Below are 26,865 nucleotides of genomic sequence, written 5' to 3'. Positions count from 1 at the left end.
AGGTTTCCCCAGAGCCTTCTCTTTTCCAGGCTGAACAAGCCCAGCTCTCTCAGCTTTAGGTACTGGAAGGCTGAAAACAAAGAGGACCATGGGATGGGTTTGGGATGGACTTTTTTTTCCCAGAAGCCTAAATGCAAGAGATTTGTCCCCGGAGACCCCAGGAACAACAACTAAGAGCAGCTCCAGTAAGAAAGCTAACTGCACTGCACAGCAACTCTGTTGTCATCTGATGAGTTCTGAGCAGTTTTCCTCTGCCAGCCAGCAACACTGCTCTCAATTCGAGCTGAAAGCTCATAGCACAGAGAAGTGTGATGGAGCGCAGCTCCAGGCCCCACCTGCCTAGAGCAACAGCATTGCCCACACTCATGCTTAACCCCATTCAGTCCCCTTGCTGCCAGTGGGTACCTGCTTGTCAGAGAGGACACATACATGCCCATGAGCTGGCAATGAGGCAGGAAAACACCCCCACCATTATCTCTTCCCTTTGAGCTTCATTCCATGGGGGAGAATGAAGAGTTTTACAAGTTTGCCTATTGTTTTCCTTGAGTTTCATGCAAAGGTTTTGTGGTCACTGTCCCCCAGCCCCCATTTTCACCTGATAAGGAGTGAGCAGTGCTGTGGGAAGCGATTGCCTTCATTTCTATAGCTACCCACAGGCCTCCACACCATTCATTAGTGTTCATATATCAGGTCTGGTAAGTTGGCATGTGACACTAGATCAAATCCTGTTAATTCCTCCATCCCCTGCACACTTTGTAGCTATTAATTAGGGTGTGAGCTGGCTGAAGGGTGTTATAAAAGACAGTGCTAAATCACAGGCAGACAGATGCTCATCACACTTTGCTTCCAGCAAAACACAGGACCTGATTTTAGACTAACGGAGAAGACCAGCCTCTCTATTAATGATGCAGAAATACATGGGGCTCTTTCCTTGAGAAGGTGTTAAGTAACATGCTTCCAGACAAATTCTGACACCTTATTGTAAAGCACGTAATACTTCACTTCTAACTCTAACAAACTCTACCAGATTCCCACTACAACTTGTATGGTGCCTCTTCGATCACACAACCCCGAAGAGATTTTAACCCAAGCTCTAAAATCTGCTACAGCATTAAGAATAGAAAAAAAACAGTAGGAATTTCTATTATTATCATTATTATTATGGCTGCCCCATCCCTGGCAATGTCCAAGGCCAGGCTGGACAGGGTTTGGAGCAATGTGCTCTAGTGGAACGTGTCCCTGCCCATGGCAGGGGGTTGGAACTGGGTGAGCCTTGAGATCCTTTCAACACAAACCAGTTTGGGATACCATGATTATTATTATTATTATTATTATTACTTCAAGAGGCAAACTTCAGAAGTGAAGAGCATCAGCTCTGGCAGTCAGCTGGACCAGGAGCATGGGAACTTTAGCACAGAGGAAGCTTTGAGTTTCAGCCAAGATGCAGTAACTGTGTATAACATATTTCAATCAAGGAAGAACTGTCCATAAGGTCAGTTCTTCCAGAGACAAAGGTCTGACTGTAACCTTTAGAGGTGCATGGGTAGATGGATAAGGAAAAAAGGCATCAGAAATAACAGGGGATAAAAATATGAAATGGCTTCCAAAAAAAAGCTTACTACTTAAATGTCAAGCAAAAGAATAAAGTGAGAATTGTCAAAGTCTTCTATTCTTTCCTGTAGAATGCAGCAAACACCAGAAAGGGAATGGTCTATGTAAAAAGAAACCGTCAATACAATGACAACTGAGTAAAACTGGCACCAAATACATGCAGCCTGGAATTCAGAAGAGGTTTTCTATCTGGGAGAATGGAACTCTAAAATAAATGCCCAGTAGGAGTAGGAGCTTCACTAAGCTTAAGCCAGAGCTTGCGAAGCTCAAGATGAAAATGGACAAAAGGAAGCTGTCAGTAGGAGGGGACCAGGCTCCAGAGGCTTCCTGACCCTCCTGCATTCCTCAGCTTTGCATATTACACCACTTCAGTCAAAGTTCTGTGTTTAATCAGCCAGGATATCTGTGACTGGTAGAGAAGCCAAGACCCATTAAACTCCATATTCTGTGCATTGTTCTATAAATAGACTGAACATCATGTTCTTTAGTGTTGGAAAAGATTAAATGATATAGTGCATTTGAAATGATGTTCTGTTGCTTTAATGGTGCCAAGGGTAAGGTAGGATTGAAAGGAGAGCCACAGAGGAGGGGAATTTTTCATCTCTGCAAAGTAATGAAGAGGCCCAAAATAAGATCAAGGTCTGACTGTAAGTGGTTCTATCAAATTATATAGGAATATAATGAGTCCTACACTATCTCATTTCCATACGCAGCTCTACAACATCTTCCCCCAAAGCAAAAATGACAGAGAGGAAGGGAAGTCCAAATGTGCCTGCTCTGATTCTTAGGGAGAAAAAGGTGAAAACGACAGAAGGATGATGGGCAGAAATGAACTTTCCTAACAGTGCTGTAACTCGGCTGGCTGCCGGTTACAATAGCCAGATGGAACCGTGGCTTGCAGAATAACAACCAACACTTATTATATGGGCCATTTGCTTTTCAAATAGCCATTATTTCACTCAGCGTTCAAACACATGTAATAACCCTGAGTCCTAATTTGGCAGCTCAGCCTGTTGCCAGGCTTTGTTAGAGATGGCAGAGCAGCTTCCCAGAGCCCTAAGTAGGACAGATGAGAGCGTTGCCCGATTGCACTGATTGCACTTGGTGTCTTGTCCACCCCATTATTTTTGAATGCTTTTCTAGAAATGAAGAGTTTTCCTTTCTCTTCTTCGCAAGGCAAAACTACCCCAAGAGGCCGGGGAGCTGATCTTAGTTTCCACCAGATGAAGGTTTCATCCATTCCCTTTCCAAGGTACATATATGCACTGAGTTCCCACTCAGAAGTACACATGGAAGTCTTACTGAATTCCTTTCTGAATTTTATGCTAAAATTAGTCAAAGGTACCATAGACAAGATCATTGTAGGAAGGTGAGAAAAGAAGCCAGGTTGGATGCGGCTTGGAACAACCTGGTCTAGTGGAAGGTGTCCCTGCCTGTGGCAGGAGGCTGGAACTGGATTAAGTTTAAGGTCCCTTCCAATTCAAACCATTCTAGGATTACTACAAGAAAATACTTTTCTCATTCCCTACCCTGTTGTTAAATCTGCAGAACCCCCTGTTTAACCGTACAATCTGCTTGTTATCTCTTCCATAGCCTAAAAGCAACTACATTCTTTCCATTCCGAATTCAAGTCCAGAGCCTAGCCTAAAGAAGAGAAGGCTCAAAGAGATCTTATTAACGTATATAAATTCCTGAAGGGAGGGTGCAAAGAAGATGGGGCCAAGCGCTTTTCAGTGCTGCCCAGTGACAGGCCCAGAAGCAATGGGCACAAAGTGAACCACAGGAGGCTCTGTCTGAACACCAGGAAGCACAGCTTTCAGTGTGAGGGTGACCGAGCACTGGCACAGGCTGCCCAGGGAGGTTGTGGTGTTTTCCTCCTTGGAGATATTCAAAAGCCACCTGGACAGAGCCCTGGGCAACTGGGTCTAGGTGATCCTGCCTGAGCAGGAGGGTTGGAGCAGATGACCTCAACCATTCTGTGATGGATAATGCTAATAATGGCTCCAATCCCACACATGCAGTACCTGACGTAAGTGTACTCTGCTCATCCCCTTGCTCAAGTATAGAAGATACAGAAAGCTGAAGACGTTTGGCAAATACGAAATTATGTCATAGGTTATAACTTACTAGTTTATTATACCACAGAAATCAAGAGTGAACGCTATCTCCATCAGAACTAGATGAAAATCATTAATAAATAATAATTAGCTGTTTCCTGGGCCTGCCATCTGGTAAGCAATTTTCCCAGCCAGCTCCTTGCACTTCTCCAAAGCAGCTAAAGATGAAGACAGGGTCTTCCTTCTCCTCTGTCTGTCCCTTTGGGAAACTCAGAAACCCAGGATGCTGACCATCCTCCCCATTGGACCTCAGCATTCCACACGGACAGGGCTTCACTGACCCTCCTGCTTATTGCGATTCTTAAGCAGTAAGGAGCTAGACATTACTGAGACCTGCCTTCCATCCTGCCTCAGAAACATGTGGGTTCTAAGCTCACCAAATTAATCATTCTAACCTGTAAGTGGCTGTCATTAGTATTATTATTTTCATCATATAAATTATCTTCCAGATTAGGTCATATGCATTTTGAGATCCTGCGGTTTCCTAGCAACTCCTCTCACCACTCCACATGCAGACACAATGTGCCAGCTTCTTTTCCTTTTTTAGACTCTCCGTGCAGGGGTTATATTCAGTAACAGTGATCTCAGGCCTGGCCCTAATGACCTTTAGTCTGTCACAGTTGTGGATGAGATGCAGAAGACAGATATCACAGATATGCCCCCTCAAAAGGCATTTACAGCAGATGGCCAGGAAAACATGGTCCTCCACTTGTCTCTCTTCTGTCCTGCAGACCAGGAGTCCTGAGCTCTGCAGGACAGGGATGACAAGAGCACACCCACACGTGTCACTGGCAGAATCTGGAAGACCCCATCAGCCTAATTCTAGCTTCTGACAGTGATGGATGTGACTGTACATAGCATGGTTCCCTGCAAAATCCTGCTGCTCCAAAGCTTTCATGGGGAGGCCTGAGTTCAAGGCTTTTGCTTCTGTAATTTACCCCTGGGAAGAGGCAGCTTTTCCTGCTTCCTCACTGTACCAAGCCTTACACTGCTGCCAAGTGCTCTTCATGTTCTCAGTCCACTTTGCTCAGTCACATAGAACAGCATCAAACCTGCTGCAGGTGTCCGAGGGGAGCGCTCTGCTGCTCGAGCCCTTTGTTACTGCCAGTACTGCATCCCTCATAAACATACAACAGGTACCTAAATATCACATAAAGCTTGTGACACTCCATGGCCATGCTTTCCAAATAACACACATTTACACACAGACTTTCCCATAAAGACATGAACTCTACTTTAAGAGTTGTTTCCAGTCTCATGGAAGCCAAACCAACTTTAGGCACCAGTTTTAATTAACTTCTCTGGCTGAGTTAACCAAGGTACGTACCAAATTTAATCACGATGGGGCACAGAGTTAGGCCATGTGACTAACCCAGACAATCTTTTGTGGAAGGGGAATAGGCTTCACTTCTGGCCTGCCCCAGTGACATTTGTGAAAATAACAGTGCCTGTTCTAAACTCCAAAACCACAGGGCTTAATTATTTAGATAGTGGCCCTGTTTCAGAGAAGAAAAGAGAACAGACCTCAGAAACGAACCATCCTCAGTCCACATGGAGTACAGCTATTAATATTTGATCCCCTGTTAGCCTGGAGGCAGAGGGAATAATGCTCATTACAAAAGCCTGAGACTGACTCCACTTTAACAACTGGCTGAACCGACGATGAGGATAGAACCCTTCCTGCTGCAGGTGAGAAGTCAGGGACTCTGGCAATGCCTTCAGCAAAGGAGCTGTTGCTTCATCAAGCACAGTAAGAACTGGAAGCCTTCTGTGGTTGCCATCAGAGCCTCATTGTAAAGACCATCACTGAATCCAATACCCAGCAGAAAGTAAGGAACAGAAACACAAAGGCATACACTTGCAAATAGAAGTAATTTAGGGACTGTAGTGATAGGACAAGGGGTAACAGGTTCAAACTTAAACAGGGGAAGTTTAGATTGGATATAAGGAGGAAATTCTTTCCTGTAAGGGTGGTGAGGCACTGGAATGGGCTGCCCAGGGAGGTTGTGAATGCTCCATCCCTGGCAGTGTTCAAGACCAGGTTGGACAGAGCCTTGGATGAGATGGTTTAGTGTGAGGTGTCCCTGCCCATGGCAGGGGGTTGGAACTGGATGATCTTCAGGTCCTTTCCAACCCTAACTATTCTATGATTCTAATTTAATGGAACTGTAATTAATAGGAACAGAGAGGCAATGCATGGAATATCCTCAGTCCCTTATCCCCTGCTCTCTCCCCCTAACTCATACCCAGTAGTAGCAGTCTCTGGGGTCTTTGCTCCAAATGACAGCCTCAGCCCAGTCCTATCTGGGGCCCAGAGCAACACAGCAGTTGGGAAAGCCTTCAGCAAAACTGCAGCTTCGGTTTCACTGTCCTGTTGGATACCCAGCCTTGCAAATACACCTCACGTCCTTACACAGAGAGCCCTGTGAGATAGCTCAACCTCACTCTCATCTCACTACCATTGGAGTCTCAACGATAAAATGGGACAATGAAATCTAGGTGAAGTATAGAAAAGAAAGTCAATTTTGGATGTCCCCATTTTGGGTGTCAAAGGAAGATGTATTTTTCAGACTGGTCGTGCTCTGTGTCACCCAATTAAAGCTGCAAACTGGGATCCTGTACGTGTCTTTGCTGAGAAACTGCTTAAGCAGAAGCTCTTAAGGTTAAACAAATCTTTCAGATATTGAGGGCCAGAACCACTCACACGTGTACAGTAACAGAGCTCCTGGATTTATTACACTCTGGACCCACTGCAGATATTTGCCTCTTGGCTTTACTCTTCCTACAGTGTATACCCATTAGCACCTCTAATTAGAAAGGAAAATCACGAGTTCCATGTTATTTAAAAGATTATGCATCGTTTTAAACTCCAGCACAATGTAATTATTTTTTAATAGCCGCAGCTATTTCATGTATTTACTTTCAATGGTGTTTGAGTCATAAATTCATAGTAGAAAAGAAAAAGGCAAATCAGCACTTGACAGAGACTGCTTCTAAAAGAAAAACTGCAACGCTAACAACCGAGTGATCAAAAAAGGAAGAGGGACTCACTAGTTTTCCTTGTTTGCTTTATTCTGGACTGCTTTTTATCATCTAACTTGGCCCCTTGGAAGTCAAGAAGGTCAGGGACAAATGAAAATGAGAAGAGTTGAATCACAGCATCCCAGACTGGTTTAGGTTGGAAGGGACCTCAAAGTTTATCCAGTTCCAACCCCTGCCACGGGCAGGGACCCCTTCCACTAGAGCATCTTGCTCCAAGCCCCTGTGTCCAACCTGGCCTTGAACACTGCCAGGGATGGGGCAGCCACAGCTTCTCTGGGCACCCTGTGCCAGCGCCTCAGCACACACCAGGAATATGTCCAAGACAAGTGTCTCTAGTCACTGTGCATCTCACCCCCCAAAAATTATTAACTTTTAATTAAAAACATTTTAAAATAGTCTTTTAAAAGACAATGAACTTTTGCAAGGATAAACAAATCTGCAGGACCCCATTTCTTATCTCTGGAAGGGCTGTTAACACTCTGTGGCAGATTACATCCTTCAGACAGATCTACTCATCCAACTCCTGGACACTGAGCTGCTCCCCACAGCACCTTGTCCTGGCTGTGCACCCCTTGTATTTCACCCCCAGGCTTTTTCAGCAGAGCGAGAACCTCAGTTTTGCCTCCTCCTGGTACTGCCAGCACAGCACCAGGCACACAGTGCTCCAGGCTCTAACTTCAGCTTTTTTTCTGTCCACAGAAAGCCCGGCTTGCAAGGATTCGAGTGGCCAAGACGGGCAGCTCCAATGCCTACCTTCACAGCAAGCGCAACGGCCTCCTCAATGAAGCCCTTGAGCTGACGGTAGGTGCAGAACCACAGGGCTTCAGATGTTCCCTATTCCCACTCCTGTCCCTGGGCTCCTTCCCTTTCTCTCTCCGTTGCCACCTAAGTGCTCATTATCCAGTGTGGCAGCCTCCCACAAGGGATGGTGCTGTGCTCCTGTGACACTCTCATGTGCTGTATGGGCTGTGCGGAGGGAGAGCTGGAATCCAGCTGCAAGATGGGATGGGAGGAAGCAGCTTCCTGTACTCCTTTTGGAGACAGGGGACAGGGAAGGATCTGGCCTTCCAGCAAGTGCCATGTGCACAGTTCCCTCAAATCCCTATGCTTGGTGGAGCTGATTTATACAGCCCAGGGACTGCCTATCACTATCCACTCTCTTCCAATATACAGTGAGTTATTTTCATGAGTTTCTTGCTACTATGGACTATCTGGTCATGCCCAACAGCAAAATATTCCCTAGTTCTTGTTCCAGGCAGTTTGGTGGTGGGTTTATTTCTAACAGAAAGGCCTCTGGAGGCTAATACTAGCTGTCCATGAGAAGAAAAGTTCTGAGTGCATTCAACTGCTCAGCAGAACCAGCTGAAACAAGAGGAGGTGATTACATGAAGCCCAGTCCACACCAGAGCAGGTATTCGCCCATCTCATGGATTTAAGTTGAAATAAATCAGCCTGTTGTGCACATGTGGAGCAAAGAGTGAGATGAAGAGGGCGTGATGGAGTCATCAGAGCTGCCCAGCCCTCATTCATGCATCCTTACTTCAGGCCTTATCCTTCACATGTACATTATTTTCCCCTTGCACTTCTAAAATGGAAGGGTTTTCAACTCATGGTGAAAGCTGCTCACTAGGACCTGAGCCCACTCCTACCCCAGCTCAGTGGGTGCAGCACACAGAGGGAAATTGGGCAGCACCATGTTTTGCATGTGGGATGCTCCTCAGTGCAGACCAAGGCAGAGGAGCCTTGCTATTTACCACTGAAAGAGCTTTTAAGCTGACTCTAAAAAAGCACTTCACATGAAGTACAGACTTGGAAGGTGGGATGCCCAGAGCAGTTTCTGTTCTCCCCTCCAAAACAAGTTTGATCCTTCTGACTACACATCTCACGTTGTCTCCTGCTCTGCAAGTGGCAGCAACACTCAGAAAAATCTGTTTCTTGAACCATATGTTGCTGTTGAGCAGTTCAAGAAACGTTTCCTTACCAAGAAGCAACCAGGAAGACTGGTCACACCTCGTCCAGAGCCTTCTCCCCAAGGAAGGAAAGGCTCGGGACGGGATGACAGCTCAGCTGAGATTCTGCTGTTCCATTACCCAGGAACATGTAAAAATGTGACTGCAAATTTAGTTCTGATTTCTAGTTTATAAAACCACCAGCAGGGACACTCCATTTGCACTTGATCTTCCAGCCTGTCATCCCAACAAGAATCTCCTCACTTCTCTCGTCAACCAAAGCTCCCTGCCAAGACCACTCAGGGAGGAGCAGCTGACGCACCGATGCTCGAGTCCAAAATGCATGAGGTTGAGAGAAATACTTGGCTGAATGGGTTTGTTTCCTGGCACTTGCCAGTGGAAGAAGGGGTCATTTTGCTGGCTACAAAGCTACTGGAGGCACAGGGAGGAAAACAAAAACATTCCTAAAGAGGTTCTAGGGGATTTAGTGTGAGGTGTCCCTGCCTATGGCAGGGGGGTTGGAACTTGGTGACCTTAAGGTCCTTTCCAACCCTAACTAGTCTATGATGCTATGATTTTTGTACCCATTAATAACTAAACTTAGATATATATTAGCACCTAGAAGAGGCGCTTTCACAAGCTCTTCTGGGTGCTTGTATCTGGTGGGCTTATAGCTCTAAACACTGACATGACCCTCCCACAGCCCAGTGAGAGCCACAAATCCAGCTTTGAAAAGTACTGAACATTGTGTACAGTATTTTGTTAAGAAAAGGCATTTCCTGTAGAAATAGTCAAAAGCAAAGGGCATGGGGAAGGAGGAATTAGCATCCACCTGTGACAGACAGCAACGTAATTCACTAAAACAAGAACCTTGCCAAAGCCATGCCTGGCACCTGCACAACTACCCGAGGACAAGCTGCATACCTGAATCAAGAACTGAGACTTGTCTCTCCACCCACAGGTAGTGGCATTAATTACAGGACATCTTTTGTTGGAAAGGTACACGAGACCATTCTAACTCCACATGACAAGATTTTATGTCCTTTCATTTTATGGCAGGAGAACAAACTATTCTTAAAGAGCACAAGATGTGAATGACAGCACAGTCTAGCCAGCCAAATTTTTTAAGCTGTAAAAACACATGAAGGAGTGTGACTTCTGCAGTCGCTATATTAGTGACCAGAAATATTATCTATATACTGTGCATATCCATCAGTCAGACTAGCATCAAGCTGCTTCATCAGTCAGGTACCCATCCCGTTCAGTCAGACTAGTATCAAACTGCTTCATCAGTCAGGTACCCATCCTGTTTTGATAACTTGCCCAGGACTCATGCTAACTGTAATGGACTTCACACAGCCAGGCTGCCATAGGGCTGGATTGTTAGCCAGCAGTAATTCCAACTGCAATTACTACATGGACATCAGTAGGTATTATCACTTTCATCAGTAGCAATCCCACAGTACTGTGATCAATGTAGACCTGGCTTGCAGGAGCCCTGCAGATTGCCATGCAGTCTGACACCTTGAGGGTTCACCCAAGGAAACAACTGCCCCAGAACATGTCCTGGCTGTGGCTCTGCAGTCAAACTAACAAACTGGGAAGTAAGGACTGCTCAAGAGCCTGGAACATGTGCCAGGAATGTCCTTTCATTTGCACCAGAATGAATACACTGACACCATCTTTCAAGGGAACAGCGTGTCTTCAGCCTGTAGCCTTGCCTTAAAATAAAGAAAAGCAAAGAGGATTCATCCAAGGACAGCAGCAGGAAGGAGTTCTGCTCCTAGCACAAATACAGACTCCTGCTTCGGAAACATGTGGATTTGTGGCATTTTGCATTTGCCATCTAGAGAGGAAGTACTCAGACAGTTTTCTTCTCATTTAGAGAGATTTTTCGTGGGTTTTATGTCAGAAGTGCTCAAGGGATGGTGAGCTTCTCCCCATGGCAGCAGCCTACAATATCGTCTTAGCGTTAATCTCCTTGTACAGCTTGCTGAAATTCCCTTTTAGCTAAAACGCTAGGAGATGTATATCCTAAGAACAGTAGGTTGGGAGGTCTCAGGCCTTTTCACAAGCAGAATCTGCTTAGCCACAGATAAGGGTTACAGCCATGGGAATGGTGAGTGGAACCACTGAACCAGTTCATCTCAGTTCACCAGTGTCCAATTTCGCATGCCGAAGCACTAAGTAGAAGAGGAAAAGTGGAAGCGTTTTGGATTTCAGAACTGACACTACAGCGTGTTTCAGGCTCCCTCCAAGCAACCAGCAGTTCACTGAATGTCTTCCAAGAACAAACTGAATGGTAGCTGGCATCCTATCCTTGCAAAACTGGCATCCCAGCTCATAAAGCAAACCATCTCCTCTCCTCCCCCCCACCAGCTTTTTCATTACAGCCAGACTCTTCTAATGAAGACACACATTTTGTTTGCCTGCAGTAATGTAGGTACCATTGATGCAATCTCTATAGGTACACATTCCTCAACAGTACTATCAAAATCCAAGCAGTTCTGTGATGTTGGCACTCTCCCTGCTCTCCCAGGGCAGCGGTTTGGTAGCTCTCATTCTTAATTCACGTGGAGGATGCTCTCAGTGGTTACATACTCTTTGTTTCTGAAAACATTGAGCTGACTGAAGAAAAAGCAAAAGGAAGACAAGGTACAACTCCCAGTCACCGATTCTATACTTTATTCCTGGTCACTGCCATCCCTTGATCCATTCCCATCAGCAGCAAGCTGTCTTGTGATGGAAAGCAGTGGGAGAAACTAGACCTGTGCTGCCAAAATTTAACTCTTGGCTTAGGTGTTCTGCCAGAGGTACGGAAGCTCTGTCTTTGCTTTCAGCCTCCATTTAGATGTCCTCTCAATCAAATCCTCATAAAAGATACTGTTTGCAATATGCGCTCTTTTTCTCTCTCTCCTTTTCCAGTGATTTAGCGCAGCCTCATATCTGCTTTAGGGCTTGCAAGGACCTCCATGGGAATTCCTTCACCACAGAGTCAGTAATGTCAGCAGGGTATGAGCAGGACCTGGGGGTGCATTAACTCACCAGCAGGACTGTTAATAAGAAAATGAAACTGATTTATTTTTTAGGTCACTTCTAAAAATACTTCTGGGAATACTCATCTTCCAAAACAACAACAAAAAAAAAATCCATAACCTGCCTAAGCAGCATTCTCATAGGAATCTATTAATTCTATATACATTCAGTCAGCTTCCTTAACATACCACTTCAGCTGTGTTTTGGCACCTGGCAGAGCCACAGTTATTCCTTCACTTAAGGATCACAGAACCAGCCTGGAAATGTTATTCAGAACACGCATTTGCAGTGAATCACCAGGACACAAGGGCGTATTTAAGAGCAAGGCTTTAAGCATAGAGGAATTTAACCCCCCCCATAGATGAATTTAACAGTCTATGTCTTGGCACTTCTGCCAAGATGCTCTGCTGTGTCTCCCATCTCACTCATTTTCTCTCTTGAGCAGTAAGATACTGCTGGTTAGTAGAAATTCAAGCCATGCACATCCATTCTGCCTTTCAGATTTAGGCACGACAGAAGACACCGAGCACCCCTTCCTTATAGAGCACAGAGGAACATCTTGCAACACCCTAATTCCTCTTTTAATGCATGTAATTGTCTTTGAAAATGCAAGTCACCAAAGACTCAGCTTAGAAAAACCAAACTGAATTTCAAGATCAGGAGCTGAAGTCTCAGTAGTGAGAGAACATCCTTCAGACCCCAGGTCTTAAATCTGCCACCACAGACCAGAGAAAGTGAGAAAAATTATCCTGATTCTCCATTAGCACACAAACAACCCCGACTGCTTCTTTGCCTTCCATTTCTGAGGTGTATCTGATCATCAGATCATGGGGCAAGTGACATGCTATATTGCGAGGAATGTAAGCGTCTCATTCCACTGATAAGAGTGTGGAAATAAAAGATAGAGTAATTCAAAGTACTGGATTTCTGCCCCCACACCCAAGTTGACTGAATTGCTCTATTGCTGTGTTGATGGATGTTCGATGCCATGCTTTCTGCATAAGCTAAACATTATGCACAGACTGAACTCAAGCTCCTAGCCTCTTATCAACTTCTATTTCAGCTATTTTGAGCAGATCAGAAGCAGATCGAGTCTCTCAGCTTAACAAAAGCCCAGAGATGGGTTTAAGACCTGTAGCTTATCCTAAATAACACCACAGTCTGAGCAGTCTCTTCCCCAAATCACCATATAGACACATACCTGATGTTGAAGCCAAGGACAGACAAGCAAAAGCATCCCAGTAAGTCTTTCCAAGCCAGATCCTCTAAACAGAAATGCCAAGAGCAGGTCCTAAGCAAGACCCCTCCTTTTAACAGTTTTTCAACTCAAATACTCTCAGCTGTAGCCAGTCCTTTCCCAGGTGGCCCAAGCTGGCTGCTTGACTCTAATCACACCCTGCTCTCTCAATTAGCTGATGAATTTGTTAGCCACATTTCAGCAGTTTGAGGACACAAGGGAAATAGGGGAAAGCTGGTCCCCCACTTGTACACACGTTGCTGTACAACAAGCCAAGTACCGGGATTGTGAGGTCTTTGTACAGCTTGTCTTGTTCTGCCTTTGTGCTACGTGATGCACAAAGGATTCCTGTATGGTTTGTAGGACTCTTGGGCACTGTGTTCCTAAAACACAAATCACAGTAAGCCACCCTCCTGAGCAAAAGCCTCAATCCATAAGAAACTAAGGAAGATGGGACCTTCTTTCTCCAGGGTACTACTGCCACATTTCATGTGAACATAAACCCTTTGACATGGCTGCACAATGCTTCTTCACTTGAAGTATGCTTGAAGAGGATAATTTTATATATCTATATATATAACTCTAACTTACATAGCATCTGCCTGTTCCTCCCTTCTCCCTGCCTTTTCTGAGGGCTTGGCCACAGGAGGGGTTACACACCTTCAGTCTGCACCAAGCCCAGTCCTCAGGACCTGCTACAACTCCCCATCAACAACTATACACACTGAGGCAGGCAAAGCACAGCCTCCTTTTAACACACTGCAGGTACAAAGCACGGGAAACAACTGGTGATATCCATGAAGAGGAGGGAGCGAGCCGGGGGTCCTGTCCCTAGAAACACCATTGCAAAGTCTAAAATATGAAGCTCAGGACCACATTTTGGATCTGGCCTGCAGCTGTGACACAGCAGGCTTTGGAGATAACACATACAAGTTCCAACAGGCCCAGTGCTGCGCAGCCCTGAAGGTCAGAGCCAAGCTTTCAGCTAAGGGGAAGCAAGACAGCTTGTGTTTTGCCTCCTAACAGAGACAAAAGATCAGGGTACATCTGTTGGCATTCAAAGGCCATGTCAAGAGTAAAAGCCTTACTGGTTTTTGGATAAAAATCAAACAGCACAGGTTCTTTTTGGTTTTGCTTTTTTACCTTCTGCTTCCTGAGCATTGATGTCGTGTATCAACAGCACTTCCTGGCTTTCCTCCTCAGCTATAAAATGGCTAGAAACACCCTGGGTTTGAATCAAAGCTGTGTTTCCCACCTGAGTTTACAAGCCAGATCATTAAGGAAGGAAAGGCAACCTCCTGAGAGTCATGAGCAAAACCTGAGAGCTGCACCACTGACATAACCCCTATGAAAGCTAACACTGGAAGTGCTGTTTGCTTGCTTGGTTTTACACCTGCTATGGGTTTTGTTTTCCCCTCCCTTTCTCTGGCTCTTCAGGGATCCACTGAAGATGAGCAGCACATGACTAAAGGCACCTCCTTAATTGAAAGCCAACATCACCACCTGCTGCACTGCCTGGAAAAAACAACTGTAAGTACCAACACAATCCTGTTGCATCTTACTAACTCCTTGTGCCTGGCCCAGGCTTCCTATGGGCAAGGTGTACCCACAGTATGGTCTGGAGTGGCCCTCAGACATACCCAGTAGACCTTAAAACTACACCAGAAGGGGCTGGCACTCAAGCTCCTGATGCAGTGGGTTAAATGCACTTCTATTTCATTGTCCTCTTCAAAAGTAATAACAATCCCTGTGCAAAGGGGTCACAATGTGATTATCTGCTACTCCACCGTCACCTGCACCAGCACCAAGTCGATAGCGAGCTGCTCAGTCAAGTTCACTTGAATGCAAATAACTCTTCAGCGTGGGGTATGGGAGATCCTATAAACACCGTGTACCTTAAGTTCTTCAGTGTTTCTAAAATAGAACTGAGCTGTATTTGTCTTGTGCTGTCAGTCACACATCATATACTTGTCACTTGTGCTAAGTAGCGATAAAGGACAGTTCTGCTGCTTTGAAAGGAGGAAGATGCTGTCAGTGACTCCAAACTACAACCTGGTCACCAGTGCCAACAGGCTCGAAAAGAATTACCTTTAGCCCTTTATATGGCAGATGAACTCTCCTAATGGGCCTAAAGGCTGCACAGATCTTTTCTCAGTACAGTTCTGGTTACAAGAGCAGGTAATTTATCTCAAAGCCAGTCAAGCAGTTTCTGTAAAAGGACTACTCTGTATCATACAAGGTGCTGGGAGTGAGAATTGTGATTTTTCATTATTAAGTGATGTTGTTTGCAAGTCTCTAGAACATTTTACATCTTTATCTGAGACTTATATTTTACTTCCAGGTTTATATAAAAGGTTCTGCAGTAAAGGAATACATTATGAGGTGTCCCTGCCCACGGCAGGGGGGTTGGAACAAGATGATGTTAAGGTCCTTTCCAACCCTAACTATTCTATGATTTTATGACTATCTATACCATGATTCATTATAGAAAGAATGGAGGGAAGTTAACACTTCAAATATTCATGCCTTTTTCTATCTGCATCCATCATCAAATGTACTTTTGATTTCTGACTTGCAAGAGCTTTCTTTTAGATAAATCGCCTTCACTTCCATAGTTTGGCTTGTGCTGGAATAACACCACTTTAGGCTTCAGCGATACACTGGAAGACGACTGGTTAATTACAGTGACCTGCTGAGTGCAGCTGGTTTGTCACAATGAGCTCGAAAGGTCACGATTCCACAGACCGTGAACTGGTTCTTCCTGTATCAATGACTACCGAATTCATTTTATAAGCCTCGTCTTGCCTTGATTTCTACCAGTTTTGGATGTCACATAACAAGCAGATATTTCACAATCTGACTCTTCAGTTTAGAACTTTATGCTTAAAACCATTCCTACCGTGACCCATATTTTACAAGCATAAGTTCGTTTGCAAACTGTAACAAATTGGCTGAAGCAGAAGCTGCCAACGCTGCCTCCGGGTCTGCCCTTGTAAGGCCCCCACATTGTACAAGCTCTGAGCTCTGCGCAGGCAGGTGGACATCTCTGGGAGCTGCATGAGTTGCTCCATTTCTAATGAGCCGGTTCTGTGCTGGGAGTAACACAGCCAAAACACATCCTCATTTGTGGATGCATTAGCCCACCACACTAACGAGGCTGGACTGAGTCCAGCACAAAAACCTACTCAGTGAGTATCATGGTTGAAGATGCCCCAGATGTTGCTCTTTTCAGCAAAGAATGGCAATAACAGTGATACTTTGAATTTTTAATTAAAACCTAGAGGGAGAATCTGCACCGTATTTAATGTGCTTTCCCCCATGTTTTTCAGGCAGTTCTTACCATGATGTTGCATCAATTCACACAACAAGTTTAGATTCTGGTCTGGAATTATCAATCCAAATAGTTTCAGCTTGTGTGGAAATTCCGTAGTTCACATAATCGATTAAAATATATTGAACAGTTCTCCTCCCAAAATTCAAATCATAGCAAAAGAATTTTTCAACTCTGAAGAGTCATTTTGTGACCAAGTTGCAGGAATGGAATGAGGAATGTACCACGGCTGCAAACCTGTTTCAATGGGCAATTCACCTTTCCTTAAACTAGGCAGAAGGATTCTAAAAGTATGTTTATTGTCATGGTATCTGTGGTCATCACTAGCATACAGCCTTACAACCCAGTGCCTGTGAACAGCTCCCAGGTCTGGTGTGCCAGTGACCCTAAAGTACTTCTAGTTGCCATAACTGAGACTACTTTGTCCCATTAACATAACAGATGGAGTTTGCTCAACAAAAGGAGTTGTTTTCCACTCATTCCAACTCTCAGACTGAGTATGGACATTTACATGCCATGTTTTCTCCGAATGCCTAGTGCATTGGATCCAGTCCTTCAGCCCAAACCTTTCTTCTCTGTTTTCACAGAGTATGATCACAACCCATATCCATTGGTGACCCAATGGCAATACAATTCCAATTCACTGTTTGTGAATCAGCAGCTGAAACTTTGTTCTCTTTTGCCTTCGGCTCCCAAAAGATCAAAGCAATAAAGCTGTTACCAATTTTGTTCTATTTCCAAAAATATGACATTAAAAAGCATACGTGTGAAAAGGAAGGAACAAAGTGGTCAGATTGAGGCAAGGTTTGGTAAAGAGAAGGTGCTGTTGCCCATTCAAACTTGAGCAAGCCAGCTGGAATGCTGAGGCAATAGATGCAGTGCTGGGACTAAACTTCTGAATGCTGGTATGGACAATCAATGGTGTTTTTATCTTTTGTTGGCATGTTGTCCCGTAGGGATTGTCCTATCTTGTGGATGATCCCCTGTTATCTGTACGAACTTCCACCATCAAGGTACTTCCTTTTTAATTCAATGTTTTCTCTATGGTCTCTGTGACGTGTCTGGAGAGTGTTTGCTTCCTTTCTCGGTCCTGGTCTTGTCTTTGGGAGTTTGTGCACGTGGCTCTTTTTTGGCTATCCAGTGCTCTTGTCTCCTGTGAGTTGTTATTGTTCCAGTGAACACTGATGCCTGCCTTCACCATGGTTGCTTTTGTTTCCCATCCTTTCCGATGCTGAGAGGGACTGGATAAAGTATGTTCACTAGAATTACTTGGGTGTTCATACACACATATACGAGTTCTTTCTGTCAGGATTTGTTAGCACAAAAGCTCTTGACAGATTCAGCTTTCTGAATTTCCTTCCCCTCCACACTTCCCACTCTCACCTGCCATGTTTATTTCCACTCAGGTAATAGCACCCAACAAAATGCAGGTATGCTTTGAACCCAACAGCCAATACAAGCAACATCCTGCAGTTAAAGTAATGTGCCAAGATGGTCATCGAAACAAAACCCAATTCTGGACCCAGGCACAAAGAAAAAGGAGCATGAATCTCCTCTTGGGTTTCATAACCATGTGGTTATAGCCATTGCAGACTCTGAAGCCACTTCTGGAATCTAGACACAGAAATGAAATTTGAACACAATGTATAAGCTATCTCACACTACATAAGCAAGGCAGCACTGACAAGACTATCATGCCTCTGTCGTAGCCACAGCTTCTTTTATTCCCCTACAGATGCAGGAGAGCAAACTCTTCTCTCGCTTCACTGAGTGAAAGAGCAGAGTCATTTCTCTTTTAAGATCTGCCTAGTGCAAATATTTTCAGGCAGAGAGGCAGAGAACATCTCCCACAGCCAAGGGGCTGACGCATAGCGAAAGGTGCTGTTGAAAACAAGCTGCTGTGTCACAGAGATTAATGGCACTGTTTCTTCCCCCGCCAGAACCACGAGTTCATAGACGAGCAGCTGTTCGAGCAGAACTGCATGGAGAGCTCAATGCAGAACTATCCTTCCTCTCGGAGCCCCTCCTTGTCAAGTCACCACGGCCTGACCACCTCCTGCTGCTCTCGCCGTAACAAGAAGACCACTCACCTTCCCAACTCCAGTGTGCCGGCCACCCGCCTGCGGAGCATGCAGGAGCTCAGCACCATCCACATCCAGTGCAGCGAGCAGCCCTCCCTTACAACAAGGTACAGTAAGTAGGCTCTTGCTGCTAACTACTGCATGCAAACCTCTGAAACACATTATCCAACTGGACGTTCTTGCAGGCCTCTTCTCCAGCCAGGGAGAAGGGGCCAGTGCTGGGAGCATCTTTACTTCTCTCTCTCATGACAACCCAAAAAAAGTGGCTCCTAACTGTTCCTGGAAAGAGCCAGGTCAAAGCTAGACTCTAGTGCAGCACTTCTCTGGCCAGACTGGACACAGAAAAGTGAATTCCAGCTGACCCTGCCTTGGAAGGGCTAATCATGCATGCAGGAGCCAGCAGCTCCCAGCTGTGAGCCACCCACCAAAGCTGGTGCAGGACCAGCCCACCTCCCAAATAGCCCTGGAGCAGAGACAACTGGCTAATGAGTGTGTGTCAGCAAAGGCTGCTAGAGAGCTGTACACACGGACATGGTCCACACCAGGGTCACACCACTGACTTTCACTGCCCTAAAGTCTGAGTCACAACTGTAAGCATCAAGCATCACTGGGAAACAAATAAGGAGGAATTTCACAATGGTGTCTTAGTAGCTCTCACCTAAAAAGCCATTAGCAACACAGGTGAAGTAGCTCTTAATAGAAAAGCCTGAAATTTTCATTTTATACATAGCTTGATGAAAAAAAAATATATATATCATTTCTTCACCATACCTTCCTTGTACATATTAAATTACTTTCTAAATCCCCCTCAGCCCATTAAGCTTTTTGTACAGCAGACTGGCTTTGAGCTTCCCATTCTTCTCCTCCCCAGTCCTATCAAAGGGCTCTAGAAACTGAAATGAAGCTGCCTTTAGGGCAGCAAGCGATTACTTTGTGCCAGGCTGAAGTCAGAATGGAGTTTCAGAGAAAGAACTATGAATGAATACACACAAAACAAGTCTCTAGCTACTGCAGTTTCAAGATGACAATGGCTTAAACCAGCACTTGTGATTCGGGGGAATGTCAACTATTCTGCCTTTGAGCAACCTGCTCTAGTGGAAGGTGTCCCTGCCCACAGCAGGGGGTTGGAACTGGATGAGCTTTAAGGTCCCGTCTACCACAGACCAGTTTGGGATTCTGTGATTTCAGTGGGTCAGATGTCAGTGATATTTTACATGTCAATGCTGATCATTATTTCACTTGCTTACCAAACTGTAAGAATGGCAAGAGGAAGAAAAGCTTTTGAACTGTTTTTCATGTGGAATGCAACTTACTGGGTGTACTGGTTACCACTGGCAGAACCACCCAGTCCCTAAGACTGCCCCACTCTCAGCTTGTGACTGAGGCAACCGGGGAGCAGAATGGGTTCTGCAGTGCTCTTGGGATGCTTGGGCGATCCAGAAACATCCTCTCGGTGAGTCACTCTGAGATAACAACAGCAACAGCTTCCCAACTGGGAGCTTCACATTTTAAAAGGACAGGCCTTGTGTTTAAAATGAACATGTTGGGCTGGTAATAGCAGACTCCTGTAGCTGTGCAGATGCACAGAAACCAACCTATCATTTTCCCCTCTGTAATTAATTATAGGATGCAATTGATGGAGATCTAATAAGAATGCTCCCAGCTGCCAGATCACTGAAACTACTGCAGAGAGATGGAAAAAAATAGAGAAGATCAAGGGAGAGTGAATTTGAAAGAGGCATTTGAAATGCAAGAAAGACAACACCTCTTTCTCAGAAAGAGCTACCTGTGCTCTCACAAGATGCAGTGCACAGGACAGTACATTTAGATGCCCTCTTAAGTAAACTAGAATTACGCAAGAATGAAACAGAAACATAGAACGATTTACCCTGTGAAAAGCTGTACCCTAACTTTGGGGAATACTAAAGCAGCTTAGTGTAATCTGGGTAGAAATAAATGATGCCTTGAAGGGACTGGGGGGAACATTTAAGTGGAGCCTTCTGAATATTTCAGTACCCTTAGTTCAGAGGAATAAGATGCTCATTAAGAACAAGTCCCATTCGCATCCTCTCTGCTGTCTGGTTCCAGAAAGTACAAAAGCCAAACACTAAATTTGTTTTCTAGTCGTTCCAGTCTCAACATGAAATCAGATGATGGGCTGAGACCGAACTGCAAAACTGCCCAGATAACAACAGCCATCATCAGCATCCCCACGCCACCGGCACTCACGCCAGAAGGTGAGAGCAGACCTCCACCCAGCAGTCCTGGCCACGCCACGAACATTCCCACCACCACCACCACAAGCAACATAGTCAAGGTCTCTGCCTTGTAAGACGTCTCATGCACAGAAGGAGGCTGGAAGACCAGTGCCCCTCTCCCTCCACACCTCCATGTTCCTTTCTTGCTGCAAATTGTGCCTGGATGGACCAACCTGACATTTTGTCATCGAATTAGCAATGGAGACCTAACGAGGCAGCTTTCTCCAGACTCGTGTCATGCTGTGGACTGAGGAAGGATTAGGAAAGGGAGGAAGAGGCTGGTTAAAGGAAAAACCTGCACTGAGAGCGGGTTGTGCCATGGTACAGGGCAAAAATCACCTGCAGAGACTGGAGGGAAAAAAATCATCATGGCAACAAGAGAGTCAATAAAGAGAATGGGAATATAACACTGTGTATCGCAGCACCTTTTTAAAGGTTTTTAATGGATAATATTTATTCATGAGGAAATGACTGAAAAGGTGAAAAACAATGGATTTTGTGAATTTTTTTTTTTTCTTCATGGAGCAGAACCTTTAAACCAACCAAAATTTCACATTTTGGTTTTTTTTTCTTTTATAGGAAAAGCTATAGACAAAGAAGCCACCTGGCACAGAAACCTATTCCATTCCCGTGTGTGTGTGCGTGCGAGTGTGCAGCACAACCCCTGAGTTACCCAGAGCAGAGCATGTGCCCATGATTGGCTGCACAGTAGGAAAACCCAAGCACGTGTCAGCACACCCACGGGCACACACACACACACCTACTCCACCCTGGATGGCATTCTTTATTTAGCCAATTTTGTATCCGCCTTTTAAGTCAATACAGTGCAATTGCAAACAGTGTGTTTGTCTGCTAATTATTGTCTGTGAAAACATATTTGTGCAACAAAAAGAAAAAAAAACAACAAGAAAACAAAAAAAGACAAGCTTTAGTAGAGTTTTAGTCCCACAGGGGGATCTGCTTTCTGATTTTGTTATCACTTACTTGTAAGAGTGTGACTAGATTACCAGTTCTGTATTTTTAAACAGGAAAACAATAAAATCCAAGGTAGGATTCTTTTTTAATCCTGGACACACAAATGGCAAAGAATGAGAAAGCACCGAGCTCAACTGCATCACGCCTTCATCAGGCTGACAGAGGTTTCTTGTAATGTATGCCCATGGGGTTTCATTTTTGGTTTCTCTAGATCAATTTCTTTGCTAGCACTGGATATACAACCTATTGTAAATAGTAGCCAAATAATTTCTGGATCTATACTTGATAATAATTAACCCCAGGGCCAAATATCTTGCATGGACAGAGAGGTATTTGGCTTTTTCACAGTCTTAGGACTCCAGCTGTCTCCAATGGCTTTCTGGGTTGCATTGATTTTGGGGGTAGACTAGGTTTGCGGTTTTATTTCTCCAGTCCCAGCATAAGATCTACAGCATGCATCCACTTGAGAAGGGGGAGCATTACTGGAGTTTGGAAAACACTTGATCGAGTGTGGTACAGACAGCAATTTCTTTTTGCAGTTCTACACTTAGTTTGGGAAAAGTCACACACTTCCAGTGAACCAAAACCTGCAGCAACACCGTGTGGTACTGCCAAGGAGCTGACACTTCTCACTAAGCTGTGGTCAGTCCCCACACCTCTTTCTGAGATCTTTCTAGGAATGATATATTGTAAGGAAACAGTTCTGAAACACAACTGGTTTTCCCCCCCATTGAGTAACATTTTCCTTCCATTCTGCCTTTCTCAAGTCCCCTTTTCATACCAGGTAGGACCCACGAAGGGCAGAGTGAGGAACACCATCACCCAGCTTTCCATCTCCCATACACTTTGGCTAATTACTGTGGTCATGCACAAACGCCTCTTCAGGGCCCTACATCCCACCCAGGAATAGTGATGCACCCAACAGCTTGTAGATAATAACTGAATATTTTAAGTGTCCTGTTTCTGAACAGTGATTTTACCAACACTGGAGTTAAAAGAACTACATGAAGCATGTTTTAGGCTGATTCAGCAAAGGGATGGCTTTTTTTTAACATCTGTCATAATCTATCCTGATGTAATATTTATATACACATATACATGCATACACATATAAATAAATAGGAACATACATGTATAGATAGATAAATAGACCTACATGCTGACTTAAACATGCAAGCTAGCAATGTGCTTTATTAGCACTCCTAACCTAGTCTAGAGAACAGACTCGGATGGCTGATGCATTAACTCAATAGCCTCCTTGGAAACCTACCACATCCTAGGAATATTAGGGCTATGGCTAAGCCTTCAGTAGCTGCACCAGCTTATAGTCATTTATTCCAGTGCTGTAATATGTTATCCAAAACTACGTTTAGTCCTGTTTTAAATGATTAAAACGCTCGGCCTTTGCTGCTTCCTGTAGGAGGTTATACTGCAGTTAATCTTACCACGATTGAGTTTTTCTTGATGTTTTAATTTATTCTTTGTTTTAATTTCATTATTTGTCATCACCTCCTCCCCATCTGAACACCCTCATTCTTGTAGCTCAGAGCCCTTGCTCTCCACCACTCACCACCTTGCAACCTCATCAACACTGGCACAGAATGAGGGTTAAATGTGACCATGCTGACTGGGCGCAGTGCTCCTTCCAGTGTGCAGGAGTACATGATTACAAAGAGCCAGGGACTCACCATGGACTCTCAGTGCTGCCTTTCTTATTCCTGATTTACTGTGGAGTGGTAAACAAACCACTTCATCTCCCTGCACCCATTTGTCTGTAAATAGCAATCACAGCAGCCCTTGCCTGGAGCACTATTGGTGTGTTTAATTGCCATCAATCCAGATGCTTTTTGGAAAGAAGAGAAAAAAAAACATTTTTAAGAGGAAGATAAAAAAAAATAAATAAATAAGGAGGAAAGACAGTCCCTGGCTGCTTGGGCTCAGGTTGTCAAGGCAGCCATGGCCTTTGTTCTCTTCCACAGAAGAGGAATCATTGTTATCCTTGCTCAAAAATATATGGCTTGCCTCTTCTACCATTAATTTAGCAGGTGCTGCCCCATGCCATCAGTACCTCAGCACAGACCTTCAGAAGATAAAGACAGACAAAATTAAGGCAGTCTGAGCTTAGAGGAACAGGGCTAAAAATATTTTTAATGAAGGCATTAGCTCCCTTTATACACTGATTTGAAGTAGACTGAGTAATGCTTCTGAAAGCTCTTGAAAATATGCTAGTACAAAACCTCCCTGCATCGCCCAACACAGCTACATCCTCATTATGAGAGCACTGTGCATTCATGGAAACAGCAAAGACAAGAATCTCTCGCCACTGGATCAGTGGTTGATAGGGCATAACACAGCATCCTTCAAACAATGCAGGGAAGAATGGAAGAGCATGGGAGCTGCACTACAGCCTCTTATTCCCACAATGACAGGAGGCAATTAGCTTTACTGAAGTGCACTTTATAATAGTGAAACAGCAACTTATAAACCATCTTTGCAACTTAAAAACTAATTTAGCAACCACCCCAAAGGATGTTGTAGTGAGGTAATCGGTCTCTTCTCCTAAATAACAAGCAAGAGGACAAGAGGAAATGGCCTCAAGCTGCACCAGGGGAGGTTTAGATTCGATATTAGGAACAATTCCTTCCCCAAAAGGTGCTCAGGCACTGGAACAGGCTGCCCAGGGCAGTGGTGGAGTCAGCATCCCTGGAAGTGTTCCCAAACCATGTAGACAAGGCCCTTAGTGACACGGGTTAGCAGTGGCCTTGGCAGTGCTGGGGAACAGTTGGACTTAATGATCTTAAAGGTCTTTTCCAACCTAATTGATTCTATGATTCCTGAAATAAGTCACTCCTGAAAATTCCTTGGCCAAAACTTTAACTGAAGGATTCGGGCTGTTCTCTCCACGACTGCCAAGTGCTGCCCTACCTGACCAGCACCCCTTTGCCCTTCCCCAGGGCCACACGCACGCAATGACACTATATCCAAACCAGCACGTATCCCTGCAATCCTGCTCAGTCCTGATGCACATGGAAGGAAGGGGGCTTCTCCAACTGGTGGAAAAGCATCCAGCAACTTAGGTAGATTCTAATCCTGACACCTTTCTGAAAGGCAGGTGGTATAAAACAGCCTGATCAGCAAGACTGCTCAACAGAGTGTCTCTAGTACATTGGCAGTTCCTTTCAAAAGCCTTCCCTCTCCCTCTAATTCCTTACCACTTTTTATAGTTTTAGAGAAGTTCATCAAGAATAAATAAAACCAGATTGTTTGTACAAAAAGCATGCGGAAGGGGATTATTTTTTCAGTCTTTCATAAAGCAGTATTAAAAATATCACAGGAGCAAGACATTTTGTTCCCTTTCCAAAACGTTTTCTGAAGCAAACCTATTTTCACAGATTTTCAGCATATTCTAGTAGTAGATTTACTCTCTCTACACCTGGCAATAGGCTGCTAATAGAAGGAATCACACCCAATTGGCAAAGAATGATGAGAAATAGCTTCTACATCCAGGCTTTGACTTCAACCTAGTCCTTCTGAAACCCACCTTTTATTATCATTTTCCTTAAAAGATCTTAAGGACACCCACAAAGATGAGGCCGCAAAAAGAATTCAGAAAAGCAATCCCTCCTCTGCCTGCACAAGATCCTTCACTGCAATAGATTGTGTTACTTTCTCTAGATTAGATTTAAAACTCTCCAAGGAAAGGACTCTGACTGCTTCCCTGGAGAACTTATTCCAGGCTGATAGATCTTAATGCCAAGGATTTTTCCCCTGCTGTTCAGTCATAATTCCTTCCTTGTTTTTCCTCTCTTGCTCCCATTGTACATCCTCAGCACATTGTAAATTAGCTGCCTACCAACAGAAGAATTCTTATCCTGGGGACTACTTTTGTCTGTCAAATAATTATCATTGTTAGAAGTGAACTGGGGAAAGGTGAACCAAGTAACAAACACAGCTTTAGCATGGAATAAAGCTAACAGGGAATTCAAAATACATCTTTCTTTACAGCTGGCCAAGAAATACCAAATTTGAATCTATGCTGCTTGTTTAACCTGAAATAGTCAAAAATACAAACTGCAAACCAGCATTTCTCATTCTAGTTTAGACAGCTTCAGGTGTGTGCATGAAAATCAGATTAATCCCAGCTAAAGCAAGCAATGTTTCTTCAAATAGTTTGCTTTTTTAAGTAAAGAGGTTGTAAATATGTGGTACCTTACATGTATTATACAGCAAATTCAGTGAATTAAAAATCACATTTCATTTATGGGTTGCACCATCCCTTGGATCCTGTAATATTTTGTCTATGGCAGAGTTACAAAGTCAGCATTCATGGATGGCTTGTGAATACCAGCAGCTTTGAACTGAAGATTTTATTTTGCTTCTAAAGTAAATGGTATAGATGATTAATATACCTTTTCCATATAATTTACCAAATGTATCTTAGTTGAGTAAAAAAAGAGAACACTTATTTTTCTCCAACACTTTGAGCAACTGCACTAGATACATGATTTCAGAGCTCAAGTTTTTAGGCTTCACATTTAATGATGCCAGAAACAATCTTCATAAAGGTTTAGTCTTTCTAAAACTTTAAAAGCCAACAGAAGGCAGTGTGCATGCTGATTAGAGCTAGGAGTCAGCATCTGTGTTCTAGCAACCTGTGTTCTACTCCTGTCTTGATGAATCACTAAGTGACCTCGAAGAAGTCATTTCACCTCTCTGCCAATTACCCAAGCTGTAGAGAATTTAATACCTCCTCCTTCAGTAAGTGAAGCTCAATTCATGAACACCTACAAAACACCAGAGAATACTGGGGAAAGCACACCAGAAAAGTACTGCTACTCATGTTCAGAATGCAAAACTGTGCCAGAAAAACTTCAGGTGGAACAGTCGAAAGACCAGGTGACAAAGAGCTTGTGAAAATTCCTTCTCGAGTTTCCCTCTCAGTCAGTAGTCTGTTACTTTGTGTGTATACGTGTGCATGTGTTTCTTTTCATTCTGATTTAAACTAGTGCTAGTCACAGAAGTCACACAGCTGTCTGGGTGAGAAGTTACCAACCACACCAAATGCTCTTCTCTGTTCTGTTGCAACTATGAGTGGGAGCTCCCTCTGGCTCCTCGGACCAATGAAGTATCTTACAAAACATGTGTGATGGTCTATTTTTGATAAATCAGTGAGGCATTCCAATGCAATGGCGTTTTCTTTAGAAGTTTTATGTTAGGAGAAGCTCTCA

At 44.2% G+C, this 26,865-nt stretch overlaps 2 protein-coding genes and 1 long non-coding RNA gene across 8 annotated transcripts in view; 2 read left to right on the top strand and 1 right to left on the bottom strand.

Annotated features, from left to right (window-relative positions):
* Positions 1–21,504, top strand: part of KCND3 (potassium voltage-gated channel subfamily D member 3) — a 121,438-nt gene extending 99,934 nt beyond the window's left edge. For 4 of the 6 annotated variants that reach the window (XM_062626579.1, XM_062626580.1, XM_062626577.1 and 1 more), the window contains 5 exons: positions 7,470–7,571; positions 14,430–14,522; positions 17,280–17,336; positions 18,264–18,511; positions 20,529–21,504. In XM_062626579.1, coding sequence (XP_062482563.1) covers positions 7,470–7,571; positions 14,430–14,522; positions 17,280–17,336; positions 18,264–18,511; positions 20,529–20,736 — 708 coding nt within the window. In that variant the 3' untranslated portion in view covers positions 20,737–21,504. Of the gene's footprint in view, positions 1–7,469; positions 7,572–14,429; positions 14,523–17,279; positions 17,337–18,263; positions 18,517–20,528 lie in introns of all 6 variants that reach the window. The other 2 variants (XM_062626582.1, XM_062626581.1) reach the window with 2 other exon arrangements.
* Positions 1–26,865, top strand: part of RHOC (ras homolog family member C) — a 421,559-nt gene that overhangs the window by 364,940 nt on the left and 29,754 nt on the right. The gene's annotated exons all lie outside the window — the stretch shown is intronic.
* On the bottom strand, positions 10,775–13,045 carry LOC134167687 (uncharacterized). Its single transcript, XR_009966255.1, has 2 exons — positions 12,957–13,045; positions 10,775–11,343 (listed from the first exon to the last, which is right to left on the bottom strand). It is a non-coding gene; the product is annotated as an uncharacterized LOC134167687 (long non-coding RNA).

Source organism: Pezoporus occidentalis, unplaced genomic scaffold (assembly GCF_034315485.1).
Source record: "Pezoporus occidentalis ecotype Australia unplaced genomic scaffold, CSIRO_AGI_Poc_V1 ctg294, whole genome shotgun sequence".
Lineage (NCBI taxonomy): Eukaryota > Metazoa > Chordata > Aves > Psittaciformes > Psittacidae > Pezoporus > Pezoporus occidentalis.
The sequence above is the reverse complement of the archived record's forward strand: the minus strand, read 5'-3'. Positions and strand labels throughout refer to the sequence as shown.